This window comes from Gobio gobio (genome assembly GCF_949357685.1).
Source record: "Gobio gobio genome assembly, chromosome: 14".
In the NCBI taxonomy this organism is placed as follows: domain Eukaryota; kingdom Metazoa; phylum Chordata; class Actinopteri; order Cypriniformes; family Gobionidae; genus Gobio; species Gobio gobio.
The window spans coordinates 45,350,828-45,374,439 of NC_137107.1; the positions used below are offsets into that span (position 1 = coordinate 45,350,828).

A 23,612-nucleotide genomic window follows, 5' to 3' on the forward strand; every position below is an offset into this window, starting at 1 on the left:
TTTGTTTGGTAACACTTTCCTTAAAGGAACACGCCACTTTTTTTGTAAATAGGCTCATTTTCCAACTCCCCTAGAGTTAAATAGTTGAGTTTTACAGTTTTCGAATCCATTCAGACAATCTCCAGGTCTGGCGGTAGCACTTTTAGCATAGCTTAGCATAGATCATTGAATCTGATTAGACCGTTAGCATCTAGCTCAAAAAAATTACTAAAAAGTTTATATTTTTCCTGAAAATAGTCCCCAGCACACTCTCTGTGCAAGCAGGTTGTCACGTTGGTTATGTTGACGGAAGTTAGCCTATTTTCAGGCGATGTGTAATATCATTGCGCCGCTGCACTCATGGGACGGCAACAAAGTTCCTTGATTATTACGCAGGAATGAGAGTATAGTTCCTAACCATAACGGCCTAGAAAATCTACATTTTTCATTTTCCGTCGGTCTTAGTACACGATGTAACTACAGAAGAGTCAAGTTTTAAATAGGAAAAATATCGAAACTCTTTGGTCATTTGAGCGAGATGCGTCATTTGAGCGAGATGCTAACAGTCTAATCAGATTCAATGACTATGCTAAGCTATGCTAAAAGTGCTACTGCCAGACCCGGAGATCGGCTGAATGGATTCAAAAACGGTAAAACTCAACTGTTTAACTCTAGGGGAGAATGGAAAATGTGTGTTAAAGGAGTGTTCCTTTAAAGCCTTTAAATATAATGCATTGTATGATATCATGTATAACTGTAATAGTTAAAATACAAATCTATATTATAATGTATTTTAACTTCGGTTACAATTATTTAATATTGACATTATAAATATCTTTTACACGGCATCATAGATAAAGGCTATGAGTGAAAAGTAAAGTGTTACTGTTCGTTTCTGAATGATTTACATTCTGCTTGCATTTCACAAACGAAGCCTATTACACGTACATTTACACGTTGTTTGTAAAAAAAAAAAAAACGTGACTTCAAGACAAAAAGTAGTAATAATAACAATAATGCATAATATTAAGGACACTATAACACATTATAAACAGGGACTCGGCCCGAGACGGAACAGGAAGAGGAAACTCAAGAGATCCGACTTGTGTTCATGAAGAACCTGACCACTTCTTCATGTTGAATATGTCCTCACACACACACACACATACACGAGGTGTGTGTTCGTGTGTCTGAACCCAGCCGCAGCCATCTGCTGTGTGTGTGTGACAAAAGAAAGGCTTGCTCCTTTGGAGTCAGCGTGACCCCAGCTGGACGCCCCTGTCGGTCGACGGCGCGCTCCTGACGCCCGGGGGGCCGAAACGGGACGGATGAAGCACAGCCTCCAGGCCAAAGAAAAGACACCCCCTGGGGTTCACAAGTCATCTCGTGGACACGGCCAGGGAATATTTGACAACAAAGTCAAAAGAAAGAAATACGGATTTTGCTTAGAGAAAAGTAAGCCTATTTTTTAGGACCATTAAGACTTTGGCATCATTGTCATGAATATTAAGCACATTTGTACCCCAACATTTTTTTATTTATTAAAATTCTCAAAAAATAATCATCCATTAGTTAAATTCATGAGTTAAGTATTTTTGCATATGCAATTTTTCAGTGATTGATTATTATGCAAATAATGCAACAACAAAACTTTTTTTTTTTTTTTGCTTAATAAAATGTTTAAGGAATACTATTATAATATAATATTAGGAACAATAATAATAATAGATAATATTAGGAACAATAAGATCTTGCATTTTCATTTGTAACTCAATTCTTAAATTTTTTTTATATCTAAATCATCACGCTAATAATTGTAATAAATTGTAAAGTATTTATGCATCGTGATGGATTTTTGGGGGGGGAAATGTGCTTAACTGTGATGAAAATAATGACAATACATAAAAAAAATCTTAAAAATAGAAATTTAAATTAATTAAAAAAAATTATAGATATTAATTCTCAATTGATAAGTGGAAAAAAAATAAAGTATTTAGAAAAGGCTTAAAAATAGGCTTAATTTTTTATGCTAAATATATATTTTTTCCTTTTTTTCTTTCTGTTGACATTTTGTCTAGAGCGACTGAGAGACAGTCTGTGCGTGTGCGTCTAATGACTGTCTGGTTTTGTGTCTGTACGTCTGGGTCAGCTCATGAATATGCAGATGTGAAGTGTGAACATATACATATTCATTTCAATCTGCATATTTTACATTCTGACCTCTGACCCTCATCCTACAATGCCATCTCATCCATCCATTTTCCTAGTAGAGAATGCTTGAGTGTGTGTTGTAGTGTGTCCGTGGCCTCTAGTGGTTGGCCTGACGAGTTTCTGGATGTGTGTGTTGTCGTGCGCAGTGGTCAGGGCCTCCGGCGGTTCCTCAGCGCTGCGCGTGCGTCACGCGGTGAGCTTCTGGATGGTTCTGTTGTAGTACGCGGTGGTCAGCGCCTCCAGCGGGCTCCAGTGGTGAGCGTGGAGCTCGATGACCTCCATCAGGAGAGAGCGCGTCAGCTGGGACTCAGACGGACACAGCATCTTATCCCGCACGGCGGCCAGCAGCTCCGTCATCATCTCTGGAAGCTGCTCCTCCAACAACCGGCCGGTGCTCTGGAGCTGCGGGAAGAACCAGAGCAAAATCAGCAATGAGAGAAACAGACGGGTAAATCTCCTCCCAGCTTCCCCCGTTCTCTTATGAGATGATCATCTCTGAAAAAGTGCGAGACTGTGACTCTGTAGCACCAAAGATCAACATTTATTTGAAAAAAAAAATCCTGTGATATTCCTTTAAAGAGGGATGGAGAAAGAGAGACAAAGAGGGGGCAGGAGTCACAGAGCGGTTTTTAAGAGGAAATAAGATGTTCAAAGGGAGACGGACACACTCAGGCTCAAGGAAGGGTCAGAGGTCAGCTCCACAGGGGGTACCGAGAAACAGATGCTAGTCTGAGTGAGAGAGAAAGACAGACAGAGACAAAGAGAGAGAGAGAGGAGAGACTGGACAGAAGCAGTCGGATGTCCAGACAAACTGTCTCCTGATGATCCGGTTTGTGGGCACCATCTATCCTCTGGCCAGAGCCACACTAAATATATATATATATGAGCTGTCAATCAATTAAAAATTCGGTAAATAAATGCACCTAACATTAAATGTGAAATTATTACAATATAAATATTAATCTCCAAACTAATGTAGAAACAACATTAAGACTGTATATTTTAAATATTTTATCTAACAGCTAAGACATACAGAAATTGAATAAAGTTATAAAACACTTCAGTCTTCACTGCATAAATTATAAATTAAATATAGATCAATTTCTTATTAAAGCTACAAAAGTTCAGGCAAGAGCAGTGAGATTTTCTGTGTTTTGTTCTTTGATTTACATAAATGACATCACAGCGGCCTGTCACTTTAAAGGGTAACTAAACCCCTGCTCAGAGCTTAACTCCACCCACTGGCAATTTTCAAAAAATGCTGGAAAAGTGGGCAGAGCCCGGCGGACACAGAGGGGACGAACCGAGGGCGGGGCTGAGTGGAGGGCGTGCACCTGAGACCCGCAGTGACGGGTTGATTGACAGCTGTCAGACTCGCGAGTCGCAAAGATGGAGAATGACTGGAGTGACGCCAGCTTTGCAGCAGAGCGGTCATTCTCCTACTTTCACCTGAAGTGGAGGAGGGTGGATTTTCTGTAACAGACACAAACCCGGAGCCTTATCAATGCAAGCCGCTGCTCAAACTGCGTTAACTCCCGATGCCGACGATGCTAGTGAAGCAGCCGCGCAAGAGAACTGACCTAATCTATCTGCGTCCGCGGCAACCACTTGCGTGTCAGGGTTTGAAAGCGCGTCTCATGTATGAAAATTATCTGTACACATGACGCGCGGCAATAATATCGCAAGAAAAGCCTGACGTGTACTGACAACTTCATTATTTAACCGTATTTTCTTCAATACAATGTTAAAGCAAGTGTCAAGTGGGTTTCATTCATAATGTTTCCACTTCATGTAACATGACAGTTCATACTGGAGTGAAGCCGTTCATCATGTGATTGGGGGAAACATTTCTGAGGGCGTGGTGAGCTCGTGCCAGGGGCGCGGATAGTGAGCCGTTGGAGGTACCATCCTACGTCACGATGTACCACAACGTCCAATAGGAAAATTCAACTGCAGTAGCCACCGTTCAACCTTAAGAGGGCAGCACTTTGGCGGTTTTACACCATATTTTATAGAATTAAAACACTTTATACTCAAATGTCAAAACATTTACTCGAATCAATGAACAGCATTAATAAAGCCCCAGTATTACAGATCATTAACTAAAAAAAGTTGATTTAGGGTTTAGTTACCCTTTAAGAGCTGAAGAACACGAGGCGGATCCAGATCTGTCCTCACAACTCTGCGTTCACTTAACACTTTTTAACCCATTTAAAAAGTACAGAAGTACACCAGTACAGATTTAAGTTCTTATTTTTGTGTCTTATCTTGAATGGTTTAATAGCATATACATATGACAGCCTTTATATATATATATATATATAAAACATCAATGTATCCATTATTTTGTGTTTTCGTTATTTTAAATACATACATTTATTTCAAAGGAAAACATTTAATAAAATGTACATTTCAAATGCATATATATATGACTATTGTTCTATATTTAAATTGTTTGTTTTATTTTCCCATTATTTATCTTATAAAATGGAAAAAATATAGATTAATTTTCTTATTATTTTAAATAATATTATATAACTAACTGAAGTAAGCAAGAAAGTAGGGTTTTTTCCATCTCAAAAGTGCTATTTCCAGCTAGCTGTAGTTGTGTAGAAATGCTGACAAGACTTGTGCCTTCTGCTCAGCTGATCTGTGTGTGTGTGTGTGTGTGTGTGTGAACGCCCTCTTACAGCTGTAAACAATTGTGCAAACAAACAAAACAGAAGGAAAAGAAACAAACAAAGAGATAAAACCATTTCCATTTCTAAACGAGCACTCCAGATCTGCTGTTGTGTGGAAACCATCTTCCTCAGATGAAGTGGCTAATTAGACATGCAGTCAAATGAAGCTTTGGGCCAATCTAATGAGGAGATCGGATTATGAACACACAGTCAAACCTTTTGAACGCAGCACAAAGTCACAGTCTCAACTTTTCAAGGGGAATTTTCAAGGGAACTTATGAATGATTTACAATAGGACTAGTGGCTGGTCTGTGTATATATGCAATATGCTTTTTTAGAAAGGAACATTTAAAACATGATAAAGAAGAATCAATAAATTATGAATGATTTAATGCCATTGTATATCACATCCCCAGCACTTGATTCATCCTGGTTAGCTCTACTTCACTAAAACGCTCCGACACGCTATACTTTTCTTTCTTTCCTTCCTTTTGTTTTGAATTCTCTCTCGGATCTGTTTTGCCTCCATCGCTGCTTAAACAAGTGGATCTGCAAACTAGTGTCTGACGAAAAATGATGTTCACATTTTAGAGAATGGAGTATTTCGATCATTAAAATTCATCTCATCCACCCGAAATGAATCAGAATGTTATTTTTTATTTCTTGGCCCGCCCGATTTTCCGCAGTGTCTGATCAGCGCATCACTAAAACACTGGCATGTTTGTAAGATGAAAGGCATGCAAACAGATTATTTCTGAATCAGATTGAGAAGTACGTACATATAAAACGTAACGTAAATACTCTCACTACATTAACGTAAATTTGTTACAGCACTTGCATATTGTTGCCCTCATTTGTAAGTCGCTTTGGATAAAAGCATCTGCTAAATGACTAAATGTAAATGTAATGCTTATTTTTTCCTATTGATCGAATTATTTCAGATCTAACCTATGGGATTAAATTCCCTTCAGAAGTATTTGCGGTCACGGATCAAAAAATACACATACAAATCAGTGGCGTAGGCAGAAAGTTGATGATGGTGGGCCTCCAATAGTGTGGGTGGGCCGGAGCAATTCGCATTACCCCCTTAATTTGAAAAAAAAAAAATCCCAACTGATCCAACTGAAACATAGCTAAAAGTATTCCATAGCCTATATGTTGGACCTTTTATTGTCTATTGTCTTTTAATATAGTCAACTTCTACATGTTGATGCCTTCTCAAGCCCCCGTACAAGCTGTGTTTGTAATGTTTGAGCACAATGCGCGGATGGACCGTTTGCAAGGTTGCTTTAAAATTCCGCTATTGCTACTAGTGTCGCAGAAACGAAATACTGTAAGCACTAAGCTCCGTGCGATCAATCAAGGTGTGGGCGGCTGTAACGTGTAAAGCTGTAGCCTGATAACTATATCACGAAGATAAATCACAATGTCCTGTATCGACACTGCCATTAATAAACGTGCTCACAAATATTACATGCAAATATATGATTGCCATGCCACAGCGGGCCAGACTAAAAAAACCTACCCATAGCTTACCTTGTATGGCTGATGTCTGTTCTAAACAAATCAGAGTTGGCTGGGTTTTGAATTGAAGATGTTGATGTTTTTTATCAGTTAGTTCACTTTAAAATGACAAAAGTGTTATGGTGTCCTGTCATCTTTGTCAAGACGTGTTTCTTTCTTAAACTGTCATAACTGACAGTTTAGCCATTTTTTTTAATGACAAAAAAAGGCGCTGCTAGTTGGATTTGAATCTGCATATTGCCGCGAACATAACATTACTACTGGCGTGACGTAACTGAAGAGACGAATTAGCATATTTATATAGCATATAATAGAGTTCTAATGCATGACAAAATAAATCACATTTAAAATAATTACTGAAGAATTGTTAAACGTTAGAAAATAGTATTATTTAACAAAAAATTATTACCCTGGATCGGACAGAATGGGCAAGCTGTCAATGTGGCCCACCCGTAGCTACGCTAGTGATACAAATATATTGCATACAAATATATCGCATAAACTGAAAGAAATTATGCAAAATGATCAGAACAGCAAACAACATGGTCACGGATCAAAATATAATAAGGGTGAATCCAAAAATGAAAAATAAGCATAAATCAAAACTTCATTTGTATATATCATTTTTTGTGTTTAGTGTTCTTAAAAGTTGCTTTACATGTCATCTATCTGGTCTTTCTCGCTGTTAACCCCGGGACACACCAAACCGATGGCCAAGAACTAGCGGCGACGAAAGCTGACTGTGTTTTCACCTCTCGCCGCCGGCGTCTCAGGGAAAAAGCTGCGCTTGAACACACCAAAAGGACTAAAGGCGACTGTCAACAAGCATTTGCACTCCGTGTCTGCGTGTAAGGAAATAAATGTCTGTCTGTATCCATAGGTGGTGAACAAAGTACATGTTCCTGGATCAACATCTTTGTTGATGCTGGGACAACATTCCAATCGACCAATCAGATTTGAGGGACAAGTTTATAGTTTGTCAAGTTTAGGCTTACAACCAGGGTTAGATGCTTCTACATCAGTGTAATTCAGTATCATTTTTCTGATTTTAGGGATAATTTATGGGTAGGGTTAGCTTTAGGGGTAGGGATATGAATTTTTAGACAGAAGTGGAGAAACCTGTCTTAATTGGCAAAATCACGGTGACCATCAGCAGGTATCAATAGCCTATTTTCGCCTATTTTAGATATACAAACCGTAAACAAATTGGCGATTGCTTGTTTGCTGCGATTTAACATGCTACGTCAGCCCCCAAAAAATGCAACAGCGCCCGACTAGCGCCAACAGTGGCAACAGACCGAAAAAGTCGAATGACGCTCACTCTGGTGTGTCCTGGGCTTTATCCATCCATCAGTCTCATTCTCTCTCTCCCTGATCTTGATAAGTATGAATGTGTTACAGAAGATGCTGTTAAACTCAACTCACCTCCATTGAACAGCAGAGAACGGCGTCCTCCTTCACCTCAGGAGACTCCAGGAGCTAAAACACACAGAACACACGCCTTAGTTCAGTGTGAGGTGCAGCGATTGACCAATCACAGTCGAGTATAAGCCATCTTTATTTATATAGTGCTTTCTACAATACAGATTGTTTTAAATGTTAAAACAAATAATTATATATGCAGTAATCTGCATGTTCACAAGTCCCTGCGGTCCAAGTCAAGTCTCAAGTGTTTGAGGTCCAGGTCAAGTCTTTGTTCTATTTTTAACAATATTTCTTCTAGTGTATTGAACTATCAAAACAGATTACTTTTACTTTAAAATTGCATAATCAAGCACAAAAAAATACTACTTTTATCATTACTATTCCTTTCCAACTTTGTACAAAATTATATTATTTAGAACCAGCACAAGGGGGAAAAGTGCTGTGTATTTTGAGCTATTTGAGTTGCCGTAGATCTCAAGCAATGCTGGATAATGTAGTCTTCCAGTGAGCGCTCTCTGTTAACACAACCTGTGTATAGACAAGCATTACAGTAAACGACACACATTTCCATCTGCGTGTCTCGTCTGTAGAAATGAGTCGGACAGGGTCATAAATTGCGTATGAAAGTGTTTGTGCAATCCAGATGCAAATTAACTTGGTAAATCTGGATTATATGCATAGCAGATAGCCTGGGGAAAAACATGAAAAGGACATGGAAATGTTACTTCTTGAAAATGGACCGCAAGCAAGCCTCTGCTTCCCTTCGGATTGATTGCTTTTCAAATTAAAAGTTTTGTATGATAGGCTAAGGCTTGACTATATTTGTTGTAGCCGTTTGTCTTTTATTATAAGTCATGTTATTTGTTTATTATTATTTACTATGTGCATATTCATACTTGTATTTAGGAATTAGTTTAGTTGAGGTGCGCAAGCTATACGTCACCGCGTATGGGCGGGATCTCTATTTATATATATTCAGCACATATCCATGTCCTGCACTTATGCAACCACTGTATATCCTGCACTTGCTGCTATTGCACTTCTGGTTAGACCTAAACTGCATTTTGTTGCCTTGTACCTGTACTTGTGTAATGACAATAAAGTTGAATCTAATCTAATCTAATAGAAAGCAGGGCTGTAAACGAATATTCTAAATTCGAATATATATTCGAATAGTTTTTAAAAAACGAATTTCGAAGGTGAAAATTAATATTCGAATAAATAAAGTTGCTTTGCGAGTGTGCGCTAGCCTGAAGCCTTGTGCCTGAAGCCTCCGCTGACTGCGCGCGCTCCTCCCCAAACGGACGAGGCGTTTAAACTTGACGCGCTCGCCGTTGTGCTTTTCTTTGAAACGACAGATGGCGACTCGGAGTAATTGTTCTATAAACTATCAGGAATAGCGTCGAGAAGAAGTGGGCTAATGTACACAGGTGACGATATTTATTTTAGTACACTTCACCGAAAACCACACTACAGAAGAATCATGTAAAACAGATAAAAATAAACCTTGATATAACTTGTGACATGAGAACAAAATGTATGTAGAAATGTAACGTTAACTTATACAACTCAATTTATGATATCTAAATTTCACTAAACACTTTAGTGAGTTTTCACTTAGTTTCGTGAACTTTTCTTTATTAAACGGGCTTTTTTATGCTTTTGTAGGCTCGTTTTGTAAATATAAGCAACTAATTTGTATGTGCAAACTGGACCAGCCTTACTTTGCATCGCCCGCCACAAGCTCTCTGTCTGCAACACGACAAGAGGCCATAACGGAGAAATACATTTTGTTCATTTGTAAGGACATGAGAGCGATCAGTGTCGTGGATGGGGCGGCTTCAGGGAGTTCTGTCAAGCAGTGGAACCGAGGTACTGACTGAATAGATATTGCATGAATAAAGGATAAATGCACTGCTTCCACTGGTTTGATTATTTTCCATTTCATGTCAAGGAAAAGTTCCATGTTTACCACAGCACAGCTCGCTCGGAGCGTTCAATAATATGCTGTAAAACTTATATTAATATTTGTTTCAATCACTGAATGAAGCCTGCTATATTTGGGACAAGAGTCGCGACCTTAAATTGCTTGCACAAAACTCTTGATCAGCCTCAAAATGTGTTTGTTCATTTAAACCGTTATGCGCAGAGAGCGTGAGGGCGAGAGAGAGCGAGGTCTGCAGTCTTTAGCCATTAGTTGATTTACTTGTTTTTGTGTAGGTAATACGTTGTCAAATATGTTTAAACTTAAATAGACTACCTATATAAGTAGTTATGTCTCTTTGTATTCATTTGTCCTGTTATTGACGTAATGCGCGTCATTGATAAAATGCGCAACCAGATGTTCGAATATTCGTGCTTTTTTTAGAGGGAATATTCGAACGTCATTTTTGAGCAATTTTGACAGCCCTAATAGAAAGTCACAAAGAACAAATATTTGGATTTTGGGACAGTTTTTTTTGCTGGAATTAGTTTTTTTTGGAATTATGAACGTAATTTAGAAATGCATTTGAAATAAAACGTTTTGTGTTTAATAAACTAATTTAATTTTGAAATGAAGACGGCGGTGGACTGGAGTGCGTGCAAATAGTTGAATCACTGTTCCCTGAATCCACGGCCTACTACGAAAGGCAGATACAATATTGTTATTATTTGTTGCTAATTTATTTAACAGCAGTTTTCTAATGGGTGATGAATTTGCGTGCCATCAGATGCGTCACGCGCTCTCTGGCTTGGTGTGTTTAGAAATGTTTCGTGATATTCGCTGCTGCAGCACATATTTGTGAATGAATGAATAGTAAAAGGTGGCGTTTCGTGCTGTCATGTGGGGTAGTAGCCTAAATAGAGAACGTAATCGGGAATGCCGGGCCAAAAGATTTTTTTCCACAAGTCACAGTCTTCAAGTCCATGTCAAGTCTCAGGTCAGTTGTTCGCGAGTCCAAGTCAAGTTGAAAGTCATTATTTTTGCGACTTAAGTGCGACTCGAGTCCAAGTCGTAGACTCAAGTTTCCATCTCTGGCCAGTAGATAAATTGTTTCATTTTGTTGACATATTAAAGGGGTTATATATGATGCTTTGTAATTTCCTTTAGTGTGTAATGTATCTGTAACTTTGCAGATCGTATACACGCACAAACAAAGCTCATAGAATAAATCCCTTGAGCGACACTATCTAACAGAGAACACTGATCCTCCATCCAAATCCACATATTACTTCCGCTAACATCTACATCACAATTTGAAATATTAGCATAATTCCCACCCAAAGGCAAACACAAAGAGAGAAGACGAGGCTTCAGGTAATTGTAGTGTTGTTTTCATGTCGTGGAGATGCTGTGTGTTTGGATGTGAAAGCAAAACCGCTTTGTTTGGCCTTCCAAAAACAGGTTAAATTAGGAATCAGTGGTGATACGGCAACTTATACGGTAAAACTGATGACATTATTAACTCTGTTTACAATTTTTTAAAGGTCCACTAAAGTCCCTTGAAACGCGCAGCATTATTCAATGTGTTGACGTAATTTACACTGAAACAGGAAGAAAGGGTGGGACATATCAAACAGCTCCTCCCCTTTTTTAAATAGCCAATAGTGTTTCGTTTAGATCTTGAGCTGTTGAGCTCAGTAAAGCCGCAGTCACCAAAATACATCATTCTGTGCAGAATTCAAACGGTTCCGATATATTATTGTGGTCTGTGCCAACTCGATCACATGATCCGCTCTGTGTTATCGTGTCTCTGGACCGGAACTGCGGCGGTTCACTGACACTAACGCAAAACCAGACTGCATTCTCCCCAATGGAAAGCATATTTACACTGATTCGTTCCCTATCCCCTATATAGTGCACTTTGTGCCCTTCACCATGTAGAAAACAGTCAATGAGTGAACAAGCGACCGATTTCAGTCAGTGTCTATTTATAATGTAGGAGGGGGCGGGCCTTCAGATTCTAGAGAGCATTTGATTGGACAGAAAATCTGATGAGAAGCTGAAGTGCAGAATGATGTAATCAAAATCAGTGATCCATAAGTTATGAATGTTTTAAATCTTCTAAATGTGAATTTTGTCATTGTTTTGGAGCACATGAGCTGTAAGGCTAACATATTCATACTAAAAGCCATTTTGATTTCATGGGGCGTTACATTTCCAAAACACACCTTTTAGGTGTTTGGCCAATCACAATGCACTGGGTCAGCTGGCCAATCAGAGCACTGAGTGTTTTAGAAGGAAGGGCTTTATAGAAATCAGTGCGTTTCAGAGAGACAGGGATTTCCCTTTTCACAGACTGATGACATGTTTTAACGGTCATCAATGTCGTAAATCCTACAAAGTTTTTTTGTATATTCATTTAAAAAAAAAAAAATGTACATTTATAACACTAACACTTTGTATTGTATTACTTTTGCATCAAATTACATTAAACAAGCTAGCGCTGCTGTGAGGGTGTTTCTAATACAGCGTCTATGGGAGTGATGGTAAAATGAACATCTTTCTCTCTTTTCACTGCCGTTATCAATCTCACTTTTTTTTTTTAGTTTTTCTTTTGCTATTTGAGCATATGGCGACAAAAAAATATATTTAATGTATTCTCTCATTCACCGCTATAAAAGTTCACCCAACCATGACGACTTTTTGCAGAAGGGATTTTGGACATCTCTTTATATAAATCTATAAATGCTATAAGACCAAACTTCTCAGTAAAAGCCTTCAGAATATAGATGGGAATGAATAACTAATGAAGTGGAGATTTCGGTCTCACGGCCTTTAAAGTTATGTATCGCAACTGAAATCTACAGACGCAAATAGATAGAGTGTATTAAATGTGTATTTTGGATGTTTTCTTTTCACTAGACTGAAAGACGACAAGACAGGGAAAGCAAAATAATCCAAAATCTCAAAATTAGATTTGCTTAATGAAGTTCATGCATTGCCTGGGAAACGATCGCTGCTAGCGCCATGCTCCACCGTTTGAGCTATTAGAATATGCATCTTTAATTTGCATCGTTGAACAGACTTCGGCTTTCAGGATGTCACTGCTGGTAATCCAGACGTATATATAGACCACACATCAACACACGAATCATCTTTCACTTCCTCTTGCACTGTTCCTCAAAAACCACCAGCCGACAGACGCCAGGCAGACCAATATCAACCGAGCCCGAGTCTCAACCCCAGACAACTGTTGTGACAGACAGAAATGTGCTCAGTCTGACCACAAAAACAGAAGTGCAACTCACTAAACAGGACAAATACACATTATTATTCAGCAACCGAGTCTGATGCAAGATGCATTTCTCCGTTTCAAAGGAAATTTTAAACCGAAAACAGAACAGTAAAAAAAGACGCTTGGGGCCTTTGACCAATGCATTGAGAAACGAAAGAAATCCCAAAAAGCAAACGAATGTGGGCATTAGCATTTATTAATGTTCTCAGTGTTGGGCTTTTCACACGAATCGCAGCTATTCTAGTCCTGTGGTCTGGTTTTCCATATGTCTTTTCCCGTAACAGACGTGATTATGTCATTCGACATTATGCAAGAATGTTCTTCTCGTCTTGGCCAACATGTTTGTGTAATGCAGAATTGCTAATATGACCCAGACACACGTGAACGGTGTTCAAATCACGACAACTCATTAATGATAATGATTCATTCATAAATGGTGCTGAGAGGCTGACAGTTCTTTTTCCACTTGTATTTCTTTAGCGCTCTCATTTGAGTGACACAGACACTGAACACAAATTAAAACTCATTCAGACCGGATCCTCAGTCTAGAGACCATCTGAAAGGGAGAGACTATTAATGACTATTTGACACTTGAAATAAAATTAAAAAGTTTGGTTTAACTTGACAAAATGATGACAGAAATGTATTGTGGTTGTATAGTAACATGTACCACAGCACACCTTCAGGGGTCTAGTGGAGTCCATGCCTCGACGGGTCAGGGCTGTAAATGGGGGACTAACACAATATTAGGTCATAATGTTATGCCTGATCAGTGTATTTTAACATTTTATTATTATTATGGCTATTGTTAATAGTAATACAAATATTAAAATATGTATTACTATTATAATAAAGTTATTATTTTATGGAATATCATACAACCAATTAATTTTTTCATGTTTTAATTTATACATTATTTGACAATTAAAAAAATACTATTACATTTTTGTTGTAAATGAATTGTTATACTGTATTTTCTCTGGCTGGCTTGCACTTTAAAAGTTTGATTCAATTGTTAAAGTTTCAAGAATTAATTTCATTAGACACAATTTGTGAGGATAAATTTGTACAAAATCATAAAATGCAGAATCTAGAAAAGGTCAATTTAATTAAAAGCCATCTTATTTTGCTTATATGTTTATATGTAAACAAACTCTCTGTCAAACATGTGGAATGCATTTAATTCTCCATTATTGATATAAAATGAATATTGTGATGAATATTAATGTAGAAATGATATGGGATAAAAATATTGTGATCATATTTTGTTTGTATTTTAAAACTTGTACAGCTTTTAAATGACACCAGATGATGTTTGGACTACTATAATGATATTCATTTTTGAGGCTGTTCTGAAATGATTGCTCTTGCAACTGAAGGTGGATCTGTGTGTGTGTGTGTGTGTGTCTGAAGAGATCTACTGAGACGACTAGCAGAACGCTGGGCGGGAAAAGCACTCAGGCAGTGACACAGGCAGCCCTTTGTGAGGCAGGGGGCCTGCGGGGGCCGGGCGGACCACGCTGATCAAAGCAGACGCGAGCGGGTCTGGATACCGTCTCACAAAACAGCTGACAACCTCCCGCACAAACCCACAAAAACCAGGAATTTCATTCAAACAGACTCGCTCTCAAAATATACCTCACTTCACTTCAGGGGTTACCACAACAACTGTACCCAAAACATTACAGCACACATTTATACAGATCATCTACTTTGAGGGGCATATAATGTTACTGTATCTTTAAGACTTTATATGTAATTGACCTATTATGACTGGTTAATCTAGATCAAAGCGGCCTACAGTACGTACAGAATAAGAGCTTGTGAATATTACAGTATTTCTACATACTACATCCCTCTTTGGTTTCAAAAGATAGTACGACTCCTTTACTCTTGGTCCTGGCTCTCTACACAATTAAAGAAACATTGACAAGTAGTGATTCTCCAGGATAGACGAAAAAAGGAAAGGGGCTTTGCTAACATGAGCAAACGTCAATTAGCTGGATGTTAAGCAGACGGCAGCGCCTGCACAGGACATTCTGCTGTTTAAAACGTTTGATCTAGACTAATGAAAATACCCCAAAACTGTACTTTGACTGTGCTCGTTGAATCAGTTAAAGGAACACTCCACTTTTTTTTAAAAATAGGCTCATTTTACAAGTCCCCTAGAGTTGAATAGTGGAGTTTTACCGTTTTTGAATCCATTCAGCTGATCTTTGTATCTGGCGGTAGCACTTTTAGCATAGCTTAGCATACATCATTGATTCTGATCAGTCCATTAGCATCTCATTCAAAAAATGACCAAAGACACTTTCAATATTTTTCCTATTTAAAACTTGACTCTTCTACAGTTACATCGTGTGCCAAGACAAACTGAAAATAAAAAGTTGCGATTTTCTAAACCTATATGGCTAAGAACTACTTTCTCATTCCTGCGTAATAGTCGTGGATCTTCGCGGCCGTACCATGGCTCCAGCAGTGCAATGATTTGTTGGTATTCTGTGAAACATGGTGGTAGTTACACCTTTGACTTACTATCACAGCCCTTTACAATACACAGAACCATGGCTAATCACACAGGTAAATCCACAACACAATTTGTCGGCTGCAAGCCTGAAACTTTCTCTGCAACTACACGAACTTAGTGCCGGTCACATTGAAAGTTTCCAAGCTGGGGCTACTTTCAGGCGCTGTAATATCATTGCGCTGCTGGAGCCATGGTACGGCCGAAGATCCAAGACTATTACGCAGGAATGAGAAAGTAGTTCCTAGCCATATAGGTGTAGAAAATCGCAACTTTTCATTTTCAGTTGGTCTTAGTTGCTCTGACGATTTTATCAGTAAAATAGTTTAGCAACATGACATTTCTCACTAGCGAGGTAACGTTAATAAAAGGCGCTGTTCTTACAGTTCCGCTGTTGAAAGAGACGCAGGCTCTCTCTCTCTCTCTCTCTCTCTCTCTCTCTCTCTCTCTCTCTCTCTCTCTCTCTCTCTCTCTCTCATAACTCGCTGCATTAATAACAGCATTAGTCTGCTATCAGTGGCTCAAGCCTCCACAACTAGCTTTAAAATGACGTTTCAGAACTAGCAAAAGAGCCGTTGGATGAGACGCGGAAGAAATAGTCCTACGGAAGAATAGCGATTTAAGTACAAAACCGGACAAATCCCTTTAAATATATCATCGGATCGATGTCTTGAGGTGTGGTAACCGTAGTACAAGCGGAATAATTGAAGCTGCACTGAAACCTTGAATTGTTTGGAGCCCATTGAAGTCCGTTATATGGAGAAAAATCCTGGAATGTTTTCCTCAAAAACCTTAATTTCTTTTTGACTGCAGAAAGACATGGACATCTTGGATGACATGGGGGTGAGTAAATTATCAGCAAAAGTTTATTTAAAAGTGAACTAATCCTTTAAAGACCTAGGACATTTTTGGGGCGCCTGACTTGCCTCTTTATTTCTCACCCATTCTAGCAGTTAGCATCAAGTGTCATATCATTTTAAACAGGAGAACATGAATTTTCCATATAGCTCATTTGAAGTCCCAATTTTACATTAATTTAGTCTGAGAATGGATTAAATTAATAGAATTTTATGAAAAACGGCAGCAAAAAAATGTGTTTTTAGTGTGAACTCAAACAGAACTTCATGAAGTTTGGATTTTTTCCTTTAGGAAGTTAGACTTGGTTGTTTTAGACTTCCAGATGAAATTTTGTCTACATGTAACAATCCCTCAGCAAGTTATAGCCATTTAATATAATATTATTCTAGGCGTTTTTGAGTGTATTTTATTTACTGACAATGTAGATGTGTCCAAAAAAGTTTAGGGAGTAAAATAAATAGAAAGCTTGATATATAATAACAGAAACTACATACAAATAGAGAAATATACGGACTTCTGTGTGCTGTGCTCTGTGAGAGAGTGCTCTGTCTGCATGCGTTTATTTTCATGCGCAAATACACACCCACTTTCACGTTGTGTCAGAGAAACATGTGATTGGTGGTTCAAAAGACCAAACACTATGTTTATTGGTTGAGTTGATGACAGTTTCAACGAATCTGGGCACAAGGGGGGTGGGACTAATGATCAACAATTGTTTCTGTTTGGCTCAGGGGAACAACCCACATGCGTTTCATTGACGAATCAATGCTGCAGATTAAAAAAAAAAGCGGAGATTCTCCTCTTTACGGTGCATTTAACAGCATACAGATTGGATTAGCGGTTTAAAAGTTATGAAACATTTTAGAACGGTAGTTATATTTAGCCGCGGGCGGCTGTCTAGGTCTTTAAGGGTTAAATTGAAAAAAAGTGACAGTAAAGACAAAGTAAATTATTAACTTTTATCACGTTTTAACAATTCTTTTTGGTTTTCAACATTAATAATAATCAGAAGCAGCAAATCAGCATTTGATTTCTGAAGGATCACGTGACACTGAAGACTGGAGTAATGGAGTAATGATGCTGAAAATTCACAGGATTACATTTTAACATTCATTCACATTGAAAATGGCTATTGCAAATAGTAATAATATTTCACAATTTGTCTGTTTTTGCTGCATTTTTCATCAAATAAATGCAGCCTTGTGAGCATAAAAGACTTCTTTCAATCTTTCCATCCTTTGAACGGTATGTATTTTGTATATTTCACTCTCAAAACTTCCATGACTTTTCAGAGGACTGTAAGAGTTCATTCAATCCATGACATTTTGACACCGCCTTCAATTTCCCTTATATCTCCACAACGGTCTTTTCACTCTTTAACGAGATTTCACCTGAACAATAAAAGCAAGGACTGAACGACCCTTCCATTGCAGCATTACTATAACAAAGTCAGAAAGTACCCAAAATATCCTTTCCAGAAAGAATGTCTCTCTGAATCGATGATGCGATATAGCACAGCTGAATCCATGGCCCGCGGCGTTTGAAGGAGTGAACATGTATATTGGTGTCTAGAGGTTTCTAGTCCTGGTGGTCTCGGGTAATTACTGATGGGGTCTCCTTATGCTGGTCTCCAGGGTAACCGCTGCTTTAAATCTAGAGTTATATAGTCCATAATGACGTCCCCAGAGAGCAGGAGCGGAGCTCGTGTTACAGAAACCACCTCAAACTAACCTCGTACACGAATACAACCCCACATCAGAATCAACATGATGAAGAACATAAAGACAAGACTGTAATTATCTCCCTGAAGACTTTAAAAATTAACATGATCCTACATGGTCAAAGCACAGAGACTATAGTATGCCCTTTTGGCTCTACTAGAACAGGTTTTCATGCTTGAATGTTCATTATTTTTCTCATATTCTCCATTGTTGCAGCTCCTCTCTTCCCATTCTGCCAGTAACGCTCTGTTTAGTTCCTGTCTCTATGAAGCCCCTCCTCCTGAAAAGCTCAGTGTGCTTTGATTGGTCAGCTGAAGCAATGTGTTGTGAAAAGTTTTATTCTGCATATGCCTTGGGCGGGAATAATTTAAATAAGGAATAGTGACGTGTTCGTTCCCGTATGAAAACTAGCTAGAGAGAGCTATGATCATTTGTTTGTCTGCCTATGTACTGAGCTGCACACACACTATCTGATTCTGTCTGCTGTAATAACTGTTCTCCTGTGTCGACTGAGGTCACTACCCAAAATGCATTGCTTTTCCATTTAATAGACATCAGAAATAAACACTGCAGGATCTCTGCAGCAGATCTGAGATGTAAACAACACGTACCAAACAATACAGCATGCATGCAATATAAAATTAATAATACAACATGTATACACATGACAATTTTGTACACGTACAAAAATATGACAATTTCAGCATGTATGAAATATTTAATGCTGCTTTCCTGGACTCTGTGAAATAGTTCACTTTTAACAGAGTCCTCTGCAACGCTGACTCAAAAAAGCCCCTATTATGCTTCAGATATCACTATCATTTAGTGTGTAATAGAGCGGTTTGTGAATGTAAAAGGCCTGTAAAGTTACTCAGATCAAAGTGCAGATAAATGGAGTTATTGTCTCCCAGAGGAAAGCCATTCTGAATGGCTGAAGAGAGGCGTCAGTAATTCCAGTCTTATTTCCTGCTCTAACCGTAGGTTTGTAACAAATTTGCATAATGCCAGACTATGGTTTTAATTAGCTGCTTTCAAGCTACATCTACTTTGCTCCGCCCTCAAAATCTGTAGTTATACCTGGGATGGATAGAGTTTGGTTCATGTTGTTCATGTCGAGAAGATGCTGTTTTCTGTGCTACCAAAGCCACTCCACTTTATAAGGACTGTCCTAAAGATCGAGTCTTGTGCTGGAATTGATACAGTAAAACGGACGCCATTGTTACTGTTCGTATCATTGTTTATCTGAGGAAGATCCTGAGCTAAAATTCAGACTGGGCCCTCTGACCGATCAGAGCAGAGTAGACCAATCACAACAGACTGGGCCATCTGACCGATCAGAGCAGAGCAGACCAATCACAACAGACTGGGCCCTCTGACCAATCAGAGCAGAGTAGACCAATCACAACAGACTGGGCCATCTGACCAATCAGAGCAGACCAGACCAATCACAACAGACTGGGCCATCTGACCAATCAGAGCAGAGTAGACCAATCACAACAGACTGGGCCCTCTGACCAATCAGAGCAGAGTAGACCAATCACAACAGACTGGGCCATCTGACCAATCAGAGCAGAGTACACCAATCACAACAGACTGGGCCCTCTGACCAATCAGAGCAGAGTAGACTCGTAGAAAGGATGGGTTTAGAGAGACCGGATCAATTATTGAACTGTTTCAGACACTGAAAGAGCTGATGCTCCAATGTATATATTATGAGAGAATTGAAGCGTTTTTGACCTTGAATGCATGTAAAGCTGTAGTTGGAGACTCCAAAACACAATTAGTAACCTTTAAAATAGCATAATAGAGTCAGTTTAATATGCAAATATTGCATCTATAAAATGACAAACCAAAACTTTGTTGCACAAAAGAAACCAACAAAAGGGTTTGAGAAGATCAGAGATGCGTCCAACCCTTCAGCTCAAGCAGCTTTCAAATGAACAACAGACAGTCTCTTTTCTCCCTCCCTCCATTCATCCTGTCTTTTATTTTCTCCCACACCCTCAGCGCTCCAAATACACCTGTCAGCTCCAAACTACAGCTGGATCACCTGTAATTAAGCAACCTGCTCTGCCGGTCCACAGGCGCGCACAACACACACTTCACACCTGGCTGAGACGTAATCGGCGTCACACACACACACACACACACACACACACACAAAGTGCCTGTTCAGACTCCCAGACGATCGTGTCGGGACGTGCCGATACGAGAGCCGAACGGGATGTTAATCCGGCTGCGATCTTGAATAGCGGCATTCATACACACAAACACACACTGAACTCTCCCCCACATCACGTCTCTTTGATGTCGAGCTGCTGAAGAATCAAACTTTGGCTTTTGATGGATCACGTCTGTCATCACCCGAACAACTGACAGGATTCAGCTCAGACAGGGAAGCCCTATTCACCAGCGATCGGGGCATTTCACTAGACAAAGATCATCTTTACGTCTATAAGGGTCTGACATACACGTATAGTTTGATATATTGTGAAAAAAATACAGTAACTTTCACAACTCAAAACTCCCTTGCGAGTAGAGCTCCATGAGTAATCAAAATAAAACAAATTGATTTAATTAAATAAATATGACGTTTTTTTTACACAAATTTCACATTCAAAACAAAAGCTTGATGGTTTAATGTTTGAAAATGAAGAAATTAAGACAGCCAGAAATATTACAATTGTAATTGTATAAGTGTACCATAAAGTTATTTATCTATAACATGTCTGGCAGCCCTGTGAACGGAACATGGGAAAAAGATGAAATTTGGCACAATTGTAGTGATGGTATAGCCTGGATGCCAGCCGAACTTAGCCCCGCCCACAACATTTTTACTCGGGCAGTTCGGTCTGGACTTGATCCGTAGAGGAGTAATTATGCCCAAACAGAAACTATTCGGACCAATGAAATTGTCAGGGCGGGCTTTAGACGATGATGGACAGATGATAAACAGTAACGCAATCATCCACGTCACCAAAGAGCGCTTGGGTTGAATTTGAACTATTTCTCTCAAATATGATGATCGTGTTGGTAAGTGCTCCGTGTATCCTTAAATTCTTTTTTTACAACACCGGCAAAGATCGTTTACACTCATCTTTTTCTTCTAACGTTAGGCTACTAATTCCAGCGTGCGGGCAGACAGGGTTGCCAACAAAACCCGCCCAATTGCTAACGTTACTCAAAACTAGCCAAAAACAAGCCCAATAGCTTTCCAGGGGGGTTCTCCGGGAAAAAAAAAGGCATTTAGGGGGTAAAATGTGTGTTATTTTGGCAGGGCTGGCTGCTAAAATTGGCATTCCTAGGTCTGTATATCACATAATTGGGGTCGCTTGAACCCGTGGACTTGGCAACACAGTGCAGTTGAGTTCTGTTGACATTTGACAACTAACGTTATGCGTCGCTCCGTTGCTCTGATTGGTTGTAGGTCTATCCAATTGAGGTCTTTCCTGGTTCGGTTGAAACACACCCCATAATCACAGCCCAACGGAGCAGTATCAGACTCATTTTCTGACTAGAATTGAGTATGACGACGTCAGGCTAGTGATGGTAATGAATAGTGATTGGACCAACTCTATAGCAATTTTGGATCAACTCAAATGAAATTTAGTACTTCTGATTCCTCTCATCATGCTGATCACATTCATCTTACATTAAGACTCCGTCCATTACAGTAGTGGCCATTTTGAAAAGTACAGTATTCCATTTTCTCGCAACTCCTCCTCCAAATCTTCTCCAGATCTTACGAAAATTGGCTCAGATGATCTTTGAACCGAGACCTGAAAAATGGCTATTTTAACTTTTGAACAGAAGATCTCTTGGTTCCCTTGTGTCATGCCGAATCTGGGGATACTGATTTTGCCAGGATCGGATGAACCATCTGGCCGCCATTTTAAATTTTGCCATGAATTTCAATATCTTTTAAACGATTTGACATATCGGCACAAAAATTGCTAGGTATCATCATCGGCATGTCCTGAAGAAACCTGAGACGTTTGAACACAGCGCCACCTAGTGTTTCAGAGATAAGGGTTTATTTTGCAAAAATGCTTATGACAAAGAAAAAAAAGTTTGAACAGTTTTCAAAAGTTATGTTTCTTGTTTTATACCAATTCCGACAATATCTAACTTGTAATTTTCCAAAAACGTGATTGTCTGCCATATTGAAGCAAATGAAAAACAGTAGGGCTGGGTAAAAAAAGATATTGATTTCTCGATTTTAATCGATTCTCATTTTTACAAACCGATATCGGTTCTTAAAGTCCCCCTGCAATCAAAATGGAAGTTTTTCAGCTTTTAGTGTGACTATGTTAGCCTTAAGGTTAGGAATAAGCTGGTGTGTTCCAAAACAATGACAAAATTCGCATTTAGGAGATATAAGCATTCAAAACTTACAGTCTCTCACTTCCGTTAAAACGGATCACAGATTTTGATGACATCATTGCAGACTTCATCTTATCACATCTTCTGTCCAATCAAATGCGCTCTAGAATATAAAGCGTCCCGCCCCCTACATTATAAATAGACGCTGAAGCTGCGTCTGAAATCGGTCAGCTGTTCACACATTGACTATTTTCTACTTGGTGAATGGCACATAGTGCACTATACATGCGATGGGAAACGATTCAGACCAGTGTTCATTTTGTTGACAAATAATTTGTCATAATTTTCATCAACAACCTTTTTTCACTGACGAAAACGAGACGATAACTAAATAAAAACTAGTGTTGGATGACAAAAACTATGACGAAAACGTACTGTCATTTTCGTCAACAAAAAAATGAGACGAAAATGTTAGGGAGGGACGATTAGGGAAGAGATCCAGTCAGAACTGATATATCCTGTGTAACAGATGCGCACATTTGATTTGAGCGTGCTGATCTAACCGCTGGAAAACATGGCGCTGTTGCGCTTCTACAGGCTCACACATCCCCCAATCCAGCGCTCCAGAGCTGCTCACAATCAATGAATAGCGCACATTTATGCCAGGCAATTGTTTATGAACTAATGCTGATGAATAATGACAATGTTTACGTTACGATGTTTATATAGTAATATGTTTTAGATGGTTGTAACAATGCATATTTGATCTCCTGAACTTGAATGAGCAGCTGCAACTGCGATAGTAAGGCGCAGACATTTCAAAATAAGAGTCAAGGTGCATTTCGAGCTTGTTTATAATTAAAAGTCACGCATTATATATTCGTTTTTTTTGCTTACACAATAAACTGTATTTCATTTCATTCCCATTTAATTCATAGTCAGGAGGAAAGACCAGTATTTGACACATATTCAATAAAGTATCAGGGTTATAATAGTTCACTAAAACCAAAAAAAAAAAAAACTTAATTACTTGAAATTAAATGTTAACTGAAATTAAAAAAATAAACAAACTTATTTGAAGCTTTAGCTTAACCTGATATGGCCTACTAACTAAAACAGAAATACAAAGTTATAAAAACTATATAGA

The 23,612-nt window shown here is 38.7% G+C and overlaps 1 protein-coding gene across 4 annotated transcripts in view; it reads right to left on the bottom strand.

Annotated features, from left to right (window-relative positions):
• Positions 1 to 1,645: 1,645 nt before the first annotated feature.
• The window catches only part of ctif (CBP80/20-dependent translation initiation factor), a 111,770-nt gene continuing 89,803 nt past the window's right edge, over positions 1,646 to 23,612 (bottom strand). For all 4 annotated transcript variants that reach the window (XM_079834076.1, XM_079834074.1, XM_079834077.1 and 1 more), the window contains 2 exons: positions 7,821 to 7,874; positions 1,646 to 2,592 (listed from right to left, as the gene is read on the bottom strand). In XM_079834076.1, the coding sequence (XP_079690202.1) occupies positions 2,377 to 2,592; positions 7,821 to 7,874 (270 nt within the window). In that variant the 3' untranslated portion in view covers positions 1,646 to 2,376. The remainder of the gene's footprint in view (positions 2,593 to 7,820; positions 7,875 to 23,612) is intronic.